Source organism: Bombina bombina, chromosome 2, assembly GCF_027579735.1.
Source record: "Bombina bombina isolate aBomBom1 chromosome 2, aBomBom1.pri, whole genome shotgun sequence".
NCBI classification, from domain to species: Eukaryota; Metazoa; Chordata; class Amphibia; order Anura; family Bombinatoridae; genus Bombina; species Bombina bombina.
This window is the reverse complement of record NC_069500.1, coordinates 617,276,745-617,288,196: the sequence shown is the minus strand read 5'-3', so window position 1 is coordinate 617,288,196 and position 11,452 is coordinate 617,276,745. Positions and strand designations below refer to the sequence as shown.

At 36.6% G+C, this 11,452-nt stretch overlaps 1 protein-coding gene across 1 annotated transcript in view; it reads right to left on the bottom strand.

Moving 5' to 3' along the window:
- Nucleotides 1-7,876: 7,876 nt before the first annotated feature.
- Nucleotides 7,877-11,452, bottom strand: part of SLC1A1 (solute carrier family 1 member 1) — a 266,144-nt gene continuing 262,568 nt past the window's right edge. Inside the window, exon 13 of the mRNA XM_053702546.1 lies at nt 7,877-10,300. Coding sequence (XP_053558521.1) covers nt 10,051-10,300 — 250 coding nt within the window. The 3' untranslated portion in view covers nt 7,877-10,050. The remainder of the gene's footprint in view (nt 10,301-11,452) is intronic.

Here is an 11,452-nt window from a genome sequence, read left to right as displayed (position 1 = left end):
TCTGATTCCATGTAGCTGATAAAGGGATTATCTATCTTTTTAAACAATAACAATTTTCAAGTAGACTGTCCATTTAAAGCGTCTGATTTTACTGAATCAGTTTCATAGCAAACATATGAATTTCAGTTTCCCCCCTCTTGTGTATTGTTTTAACCCTTTATGAATCTAGATGGGTATCGCCCTTAAATAAAGCTCTTTTGTTTAAAAAAAAAACGTGAAATTGACAAAATATCTTTTTAAATCATGACAGGCATTTTTTCTCATCTCAGTACAGCTTTGCATGGAAATTAAATAAACAATCTTCTAATTTATGGCACACAGTATAGTTTTTGTGGGTTGGTACCCATATAAATCCATCCTTTTCCTACACAAATTAAGCACACATTGATGCAATTTTTAATTCCTTGAACGAAAATCAGTTTTAGAACAATAATCTCTTACATAGTGTATAGAAAGTTTTCAAAGCACCTTAATAATATATATATATATATATATATATATATATATATACAGTATATATATATATATATATATATATATATATATATATCTTCATTAGCTTTCGACCACTGCATTGTTAATTAAAGCTATAGGGATAGATTACAAGTAAAGCGCTAAGCAATATCATGATCACGCTAACTTGGTTACATACTGAAAGTAAATGTGTTTGCTTGAGTACAAAAACAATTTTTGCGTGTCGGGTTAGTGCAACATAAAGGCTAAGGGTTAAAAAAAATGTACACCAAACAAAACATAAATACTTTAAAATAAAGTGTTACACTTTTAGATATACTATCTTGACACGATGAGTCCACGGATCATCTAATTACTATTGGGAATATCACTCCTGCCCAGCAGGAAGCGGCAAAGAACACCACAGCAAAGCTGTTAAATATCACCTCCCTTCCCCCTAACCCCAGTCATTCGACCGAAGTAAAAGAGAGAAAGGAAGCAACAAAGGTGTAGAGATGTCTGAAGTGTATAACATACCAACAACCTGTCTAAAGAACAGGGCAGGCCGTGGACTCATTGTGTCAAGACATAAATACATTTATCAGGTAAGCATAAATTTTGTTTTCTTTCTAATGACACAATGAGTCCACGGATCATCTAATTACTATTGAGAATCAATATCCAAGCTAGAGGACACAGATGATAAGGGAGGGACAAGACAGGGAACCTAAACGGAAGGCACCACTGCTTGAAGAACCTTTCTCCCAAAAGCGGCCTCAGCAGAGGCAAAAGTATCAAATTTATAGAATTTTGAAAAAGTGTGAAGAGAGGACCAAGTTGCAGCCTTGCAAATCTGTTCCACAGAAGCTTAATTTTTGAATGCCCAAGAAGATGAAACAGCCCTTGTAGAATAAGCCGTAACTCTCTCAGGAGGCTGCTGTCCAGCAGTTTCATAGGCAAACCGAATGATACTCTTCAGCCACAAAGAAAGAGAAGTAGCCGTAGCTTTCTGCCCCTTATGTTTCCAAGAGAATACCACAAACAGAGCAGAAGACTGACGAAAATCCTTAGTCACCTGCAAATAGAACTTTAATGCACGCACCACTTCCAGATTGTGCAGAAGTCGTTCCATCTGAGAAGAAGGATTAGGACACAAGGAAGGAACAACAATCTCCTGATTAATGTTCCTATCTGAAACTACCTTAGGGAGAAACCCTAATTTAGTACGTAAAACCACCTTATCCGAGTGAAAAATAAGGTAAGGAGACTCATATTGTAATGCTGAGAGCTCTGACACTCTACGAGCAGATGAAATAGCAACAAGAAACAAAACTTTCCAAGATAACAACTTAATATCTAAGGAATGCATAGGCTCAAACGGAGTTCCTTGAAGGACCTTAAGAACTAAATTAAGACTCCATGGAGGAGTAACTGGTTTGAACACAGGCCTGATCCTGACCAAGGCCTGACAAAACGATTGCACGTCTGGGACGTCCGCCAGACGTTTATGTAACAAAATAGACAAGGCAGATATTTGACCCTTTAGGGAACTTGTAGATAAACCCTTCTCCAAACCTTCTTGGAGAAAGGACAGGATTCTAGGAATCCTAACTCTACTCCAAGAGTATCCCTTGGATTCACACAAATATAGATATTTACGCCATATCTTATGGTAAATCTTTCTAGTCACAGGTTTTAAAGCCTGAATCATGGTCTCAATGACCGATTCCAAAAATCCACACTTGGATAAGATTAAGCGTTCAATCTCCAAGCAGTCAGCTTCAGAGAAACTAGATTTGGATGAAGGAAGGGCCCTTGAAGTAGAAGGTCCTTCCTCAACGGAAGTCTCCAAGGTGGGAGAGATGACATGTCCACCAGGTCTGCATACCAAATCCTGCGAGGCCACGCTGGTGCAATGAGGATCACCGACGCCTTCTCCGGCCAGGCCAGAAGAGCATTGAAGATTGCTTTTAGTTCCAGAATGTTTATGGGTAGAACAGACTCTGACCGAGTCCATGTTCTCTGAGCCTTTAGAGAGCCCCAGACTGCTCCCCATCCCAGAAGGCTGGCATCTGTTGTCACAATCACTCAAGAGGGTCTGCGAAAGCAGGTCCCCTGGGAGAGATGATCCTGAGACAACCACCAAAGTAGAGAATCCCTTGTCTCCTGCTCCAGCAGTAATCGCGGAGACAGATCCGCATAATCTCCGTTCCACTGCCTGAGCATGCTTAACTGCAGAAGTCTGAGGTGGAAACAGGCGAATGGGATGATGTCCATTGCCGCTACCATCAGCCCGATTACCTCCATGCACTGAGCCACTGATGGCCGAGTAGAGGACTGAAGAGCTAGGCAAGAATCGAAAATCTTTGCTTTCCTGACATCTGTCAGAAAAATTTTCATTGATAAGCAATCTATTATGGTTCCCAAGAAAATTACCCTTGTATTTGGAACTAAGGAACTCTTTTCCAAATTCACCTTTTATCCGTGAGACCGCAAGAAAGCTAACAACATTTCCGTGTGTGATCTTGCTTGTTGAAAGGAAGGCGCCTGAACCAGAATGTCATCCAGATAAGGTGCCACTGCAATGCCCTGCAATCGGAGCAATGCCAGCAGGGATCCCAGAACCTTTGAGAAAATTCTGGGAGCTGTGGCAAGACCGAATGGAAGAGCCATGAACTGGAAGTGTTTGACTAGAAATGCAAACCTTAGAAACTTGTGATTGTCCCTGTAGATGGGAACATGCAGGTATGCGTCCTTTAAATCCACTGTTGTCATAAACTGACCCTCCTGGATCAAAGAAAGAATGGAACGAATAGTTTCCATCTTGAAGGACGGCACTCTGAGAAGATTGGAATAGAACCCCAGACCCCTTTCCTGCATTGGGACAGGAACTATCACTCCCAGGTCAGAGAGGTCCCATACACAGTGTAAGAACGCCTCTATTTAGGTCTGGTCTACAGATAATCTTGAAAGCAGAAATCTGCCCCTGGGAGGAAAGGTCTTGAACTCTAGCTTGTATCCCTGGGACACGATGTCCACCGCCCAGGGATCTTGAACATCTCGAACCCAAGCCTGAGTGAAGAATGATAGTCTGCCCCTTACAAGATCCGGTCCTGGATCGGGAGCAGGCCCTTCATGCTGTCTTAGCCTCAAAAGCAGACTTCTTGGATTGCTTTCCCTTGTTCCAAGACTGATTGGGCCTCCAGGAAGACTTGGGCTGCTCCTGCTTGGAGGAGGGAGTGGAAGGATTTCCCTTGAAAATTCGAAAGGAACGAAAATTACTCTGACGTCCTTTTTGTTTATTTCTCTTATCCGGAGGGAGGAAATGTCCCTTTCCTCCTGTAATATCAGAAATTATTTCTGTCAAACCAGGACCAAACAAGGTCTTTCCCTTGTAAGGAATCGCCAAAAGTTTAGACTTAGATGACACATCCGCAGACCAGAATGGCAAAACCTGAAATCTTAGCTTCCAGCTTAATAACCTGAAGGGAAGCATCTGTAATAAAGGAATTGGCCAACTTAAGGGCCTTTATCCTATCCTGGATTTCTTCGAGGGGAGTGTCTGTCCGAATGGATTCAGACAATGCTTCAAACCAATATGCGGCCGCACTACTGACCGCAGCAATACAAACTGCGGGTTGCCATTGTAAACCCTGGTGTACATACATCTTCTTGAGTAACCACTCTAACTTTTTGTCCATAGGATCCTTAAAGGAACAACTATCCTCTATTGGAATAGTAGTTCTCTTGGCTAGTGTGGAAATTGCCCCTTCCACCTTGGGTACCATCTGCCAAGATTCCTTGATAGAATCTACTATAGGAAACATCTTTTTAAATATAGGGATGGAGAAAAAGGGATACCCGGTCTCTCCCATTCCTTAGCAATGATCTCTGTAGCCCTATCTGGTACAGGAAATACCTCCACCATGGAGGGCACGTCAAAATACTTGTCTAGCTTACTAGACTTCTTAGGATTGACTACAACGCTAGTGTCGGAGTCGTCCAGGGTAGCTAAAACCTCAAGTAACAAACGGAGGTGTTCTAGCTTAAACCTGAAGGATACAACTTCAGTATCAGCAGGTGGAATTACACTGCCTGAGTCTGAGATTTCACCCTCAGATGCTACCAAATTATCCTCCTCCTCAGGCTTCTGGGAGGGTTTTGAAATAGCAACCTCACTTACTGATTTTTTACTTTTCCTCTTGCGCTTTCCCTGCAGCATGGGAAAAGCAGACAACGCATGAGAAACAGCAGAGGACATGAGAGAAGCGATGTCTTGCAAAGTAACTCCAGATGGAGTAATGGAGGAAGCGCAGGGCACTGGCTGTATGGACTCTAAGTTTTGGGACACTTGAGGAGAAAGCTGCACATATTTTTAACATTGTCAGAAGGCTCCTGAACAGCATCCGCCCTAGATAATGTTGACTCAGAAAAAAGTCTTTCCCTATAATGTAAAGTTCTCTCAATACTTGAGGAACAGAAAGGGATTGGTGGTTCAACATTAGCATCAAAACATAAAGAACATGTAACATCTGGCAGGGCCTCTTAGTCCATCTTTATTCACACCAAAAAGACTGATTAGATAGAAATTTGATATTTTATTAAAAAATAAAACGTTACTGTTCTTTTAAATCTTTTTTTTTAGCAAGAAAATAAAAAGACATAAGTAGTAATTGAATACTCCGGACACCTTTACACCTCAGCTTTACTTTGCTGAGGTGCTTACCTGCCTGACTAACACCGGGGATTATAGGCTGTTAGATGATTCGGACTCAATCTATTTATTCTGGAGATGAGGTCCGCAATACGGATCTTGCTTGAAGAATCTTTTTATAACACCTAACTTTACCACTTCCTTGCTCTAATGTAGGCAAAGAGAATTACTGGGGTTAGAGGGAAGGGAGGTGATATTTAACAGCTTTGCTGTGGTGCTCTTTGCCGCCTCCTGCTGGGCAAGAGTGATATTCCCAATAGTAGACAGGGTATTTAACTGGAAAGGGCTATATTGTATATATATATATATATATATATATATATATATATATATATATATATATATATATACATATATATATAAATATTTGTATGGGTGTATACTTATGTGCATATATTTGTATATACATGTGTATTTATGTATTTGTATATGTATATATATATATATATATATACATACATATATACACATGTATATACATAAATGCACATATATATACTTTGGTAGAGATATATATTTTACAAAAATTAATAAGATATCGAAATAAATATTTAAAAATATGTGACGAACATTGTAATGTAAAATATTCATAACTACTTTTGGTTTTAGCGCTGTAGGTATAATGTGGTGCCAGGTTAGCAAGCAAGCAATAAATGTTAGTTTTTTTTTTTTAATTTAAAGCAAGCTCCATTGAAGTCTATGCGGAGAAGAAGCTAATGCTGTTAGCGTGCATCAGGTTTCGCTCTCATGCAATTTACTTTCAAATTGTAATATGCGAACAATTCCGCCTGCATTAACCCTTTCGTGACAGGGTTAAAGTGCTTACATCGGAACACCTGTTCCTATGTAGACAAATTGAAACTACGCGATCGTGCATACGATCGCGAGATTTCAATTATTGGATCGCATCTGGGGGTCGTCCCTACAACCCTAGGAACGCCCTCCAGACCGCGATCAAGTCCTTGAAGCACAGAAGGCTTCAGGACAGCCGTTTGTTATGACGTTCTATTCCCGTCATAACGGCTTTAAAGCCCAGTGTAAATATGACGGAATAGAACGGCATAACGGCGTTAAAAGGTTAAAACCTTACTTTTAGTTGTGTTTGCGTGCAAACAAAAACATTATTTAGGTAACAGGTAATTGTTAAAAAGTTTTTTTTTTAAAAAAACATATTTGATACACATTGACAACTGATGAAAATGCGTGTCCTTGAAACACGTATTGGTTTAAAGTCTGGCCAGTTTTATATATGGATTTTAGTGTTTTATTTATTTATTTATTTTAAAATGGGGATTATTTGGTGTTTTTAAATGTATATATGGTTAAATATATTCTAACAGAGGTTTATGTATAAGCTAGTAGTGGTAATATACTACTTTTTATTACACTTTTTTTTTCAATTTAAAGGGACAGTCAAGTCCAATTTTTTTTTTCATGATTTAAATAAGGAATGTAATGTTAAACAACTGCCCAATTTACTTTTATCACCAATTTTGCTTTGTTCTCTTGGTATTCTTAGTTGAAAGCTGAACCTAGGAGGTTCATATGCTAATTTCTTAGACCTTGAATACTGCCTCTAATCTGAATGCATTTAGACCACTAGAGGGCATTAGTTCATGTGTTTCATATAGCTAACATTGAGCTCATGCATGTGAAGTGACCTAGGAGTGAGCACTGATTGGCTAAAATGCAAGTCTGTCAAAGGAACTGAAATAAGGGGGCAGTCAGCAGAAGATTAGATACAAGATAATCACAGAGGTAAAACGTGTATCATAACTGTGTTGGTTCTGCAAAACTGGGGAATGGGTAATACATTGATTATCTTTCTTTTTAAACAACAAAAATTCTGGTGTTGACTGTCCCTTTAACCAGTGGCTTTATAATCTAAACCTACACAAATTTTTCTCCCCTTTAATTTGTTACCAAATGATCCATTTTACCTGATTGAGGGCAAGATTACGAGTGGCGCGCTAACTGTTGCACGCAAGTGAAAAGGCGTTTTATTGCGGCTCTTTGTGCGTAGGAAGAAGCGCACATATTACAAGTTGAAAGTAAATGCGTTCGCTTAAGCGCAATTTAATTGAATGCATATCGGGATATTGCGACTTCAGAGCTCTGGTTTTATATATATATATATATATATATATATATATATATATATATATGAGTACATATGTATTTATATGTGTATATATGTATTTGCAGCCACATATACACATATAAACACATAAATACATATGTATACATATAGACATACCTGTATATATATATGTGTGTGTGTGTGTATATATATATATATATATATATATATATATATATAGACGGTGTATATATATATATATATATATATATATATATATGCATTGTAGCTTGTTTCAGTCAAGTAGATGAAAACATGTAAAATCATATTAATGCAATATTCATATTTAATAAAGGTTTTAACTATGTGTTTACTGTAAATATTCCACAGTCCAATGTTCTTTACCTAGGTGAATATGTTCTATGTATTTTTAAATTGATATTTCTATATATATCATAATATATATATATATATATATATATATATATATCTATATCTATATATAGGTATAGATAATCAGTATATTGTACCTAAAAACATCATATATATATATATATATATATATATATATATATATATATATATATAATATGTATTTATGATTAAATAGAACATTGGAATGTGAAATATTAATATTTCATGTTGGGTTAGCACAGTTTAGAAAATGTTATCAGGTTTTCGTGACTTGCTGGCTGCCTGGCTGTGATGTTTTTTTCACTTTTTCCACTCCACTAAAGTCTTTGGGGGTATACGTTAACACGGTTGCAATATTCTAAGTTCCACATTTTGCATACGCTGGGTCAGCACTTGTGTAAATTTTTTTTACTTTCAACTTTAATATGTGTGCTACCCGACGCATACAAAAAGCTTACTTCTAGTTAAGTTAACTCACAAATGGAATCGCAAACTTTTACTCCACTCGTTATCTAGCTCTGAGTGTACTAAATTTTTACAAGTAACTCCTTTACCCTTATTTCGGCATTGAAATAGATGATTTAGCCTGGGGTATCCCAACCTATACTGGAAGTTTGTATACTTAAGTATAGGCCATTGAAAAGATATGTGAACACAACCAGAATAAGAAATTGCACTCTCAGTGGGGTGTAGGATAGTCAGGCAATACAATTTTAATTTTCCCTTGTTCTCTCTAAGTATTTGTCTTTGGTTTACAGACAGATATAAAGCAAGGAAGCATGTGTATGTACATAAAGTGATAAAATAAAGAGCTCTAACTTTCCCTGCAAGCTCAACCTATTGTAGTAGGTTGTGGTTTCAAAGCACAAAACCAGCTACTTCATATACACAAATTAACCTGAAAATGCAATTTCTCTCTTTTTTTCATTTTTTACTCTTCAGCTGGTAATTGGGAATACATTAAGGAAAAAACAATCTTACAGTGTACTGTCCCGTTAAAGCATGAGCTTTGCCAATACAAATAGAGTTAAATAAATATGATAGCCTTTATCAAAACATATAACTAGTTCAGTTGGATCCCTCATATTTCACAGTTTTTTAATTTTGTGGTCCTATTTACTTGAGATGTTTTTCTTCCAAGCAGGATTTATTCGACCTGACCTTGTGCAATTTCAGTCATAAAAAATTCTATATATAAATAAGGGAATGTATGCTGTTTATTATTGAACATATGACTTATGTACGGTCGTTTTATGTCATAAAGTGTTGTACCAATTAATAAGAAAATGACTCTTGTATGGTACTTGTCAGACTGTAACAATGATAAATACATTTTAATAAGACAAATGTATACGGAAGGTGCAGACTACTTTTCTATACCATGATATGTATAGTGATATGAACATTTCCTAAAACAAACTAGTGAAAATTATTGGCTTCTAATGTTAAGGGCTTGTATTTTGAAGCTGAAGAATAAAGATATTTTATAGATATTAGATTTTTATGCCTATATGTTTAGGTCACTGATGCACAGCAAATATTTTCACAAGGGTTCGTGGACCATATGTAGACCAGAGCCACTAGTTGGCAACTCCTAAATTAACTGCATTCATAGCAAAGATGGAGAACTTCATACAATAAACATACAGATGTACCAGAGTATTTATAATTATGTTTTTTGGCACTATTTCATTATGCGTTATTTAGCAGCACTATGGTAAATTGCACCAGGGCATTATCTAATGCCCTTTAGAGCATCATCAATTCTTTTAACTTTTAAAATTAGTGTCATGCATCCCATGGGTTACCCCTACTTGCTACATATATGATGTACAAATATTCAATGTACCTATGAGCCTTTTATGATAAACGATCAGCAATAAGGCAAGCTTATATCTTGTCTCCGCATAAAAAATCCCTGGAAGACCTACTATAAATTATTTTATACCTCAATTATATAACCGCTCCTATGAATAGGAATTGTTTGGCACATATGTTAAAAGTCTGAAAAAATGCATGAAGGCAACTTTTTTTGAGAGGACATATAAAAATGATGTGACGTTGTACTGTGCTTGAGAAGAGCTAATATTTAGGTATCACCATACTGACCTTGATAATAGTATCCAGGTTATGAACATGCTAACTCTGAATAAACATTCCAGAAGTTTAGTGGTAAGATACCATGGCACTGGAAAAAAATGGTTACATTTTGTACAATTGTCCATTCCTGTTAACCTGCTCACATAGAGCAATAGCTTTGAATCCAAATATTGAAAAGAAAATCTGCACTTTGGTGTGTTAGACACATCTCTGTTAACATCAATCAAGCTCTTTTTTTTGCAGTCTTGGTCACACTTGAGTTCTATGTAATCCAGCAATCCAAATTCCTTTAGAACTGTGACGTCTGGGTAAATGATATAGCATCTGATTTATCAACAGCAAAGCCCCCATTCACATAAGACTTCTTAACTTCACTGTCCTCTTCATTCTCTAGTATAGTTGGTTCAATGGCAAATGGATTAGCAATATTTACTTCAGATGTGACATCCATTTGCTCCAGTTCCTTTTTGGACAGCTTCTCTACTATCCCTGTCCCATAGGCATCTCCAAGCACATTAACCATGGTTCTGAATCGGTCACTGAAAAGCAAGAATGGAAAATTAGTCTAGATTAAAATCTAGCATCCAAAGTGGCGATATGTCTACACCTTCATAATACCCTTGCATATGGCTTAGGTGCAGAGGGAGAAATCTATTGGTACATTCTTAGGTGTTTATTTCAAATCTTTAGAAGAGTTGTGTGAAGTGCTTTACACTGTTTTTCTTAGGATTCTCAAATTCAAGGTTGTTTCAATTAATTAGAAAGTCTGATTATTGTTCTAGCACTTTTGGTCCTTACTCCAACACAGATGTGTGCTAGGTCTAGTTTCCCTGCTTTTTATACAATAAAGCCTGAAGGTTTATCACAGATTAATCAGGATTTATTAAAATAAATTAGTGTGTGTGTGTGGGGAGAATGGGCTAGGGTCAGACATATTTTAGGTGATTTTACATATTTTTACAGGGGGTGGTAAAGTGCTAAAGGGAATGAGTCTTATGTATTAGCAAAGTCTCAAGTATAAAAGGAGTTTTATACCGGGGGGGTCATTTGAGGGTTCACTTGTGTGCATACACCCAGCCAAACACATTTAGATCTCCCAGTATGGTGATAATGAGTAAGAGCAAAAAAATTATTTTATTAAGAATATTAAAACAATTAATTACAATGCTTAGGCATTTTATAATCACTATAATGTTACTTTGTAAAGCAAATCTTCTTTATTTATTAATGCTAGTTTATAACATCATATCCTGGCACATTAATAAAGTTAGCTATTCCTCTTAGCCAGACAGAAGAACTTTGATAAACAAATCAGATAGAGGAACTTTGATAAACATATCAGATAGAGGAACTTTGATAAACATATCATTAACTTGCTGAATGCTACATAATGTTACTTCAATATGATCATGGAAATGTTGATATAATATTGAGGTTATATTGTGTGGTTGTTAAATGTTACAAGCAATAAATGTGGTTTATTATAGACAGAGTTATAAAAAACACATAGCAACATAAAAGAACTACATGTCAAGGATATAAATATCTTTACAAATGAGCACCAATTCTAACGTACTGCTCCTCTAATTGACAATTACATTTATAAAGCAGATTGCAGAGTTTTTAAAGGGACAGTCTAGTCAAAATAAACCTTTCATGATTCAGATAGGTATGTAATTTTAAACAACTTT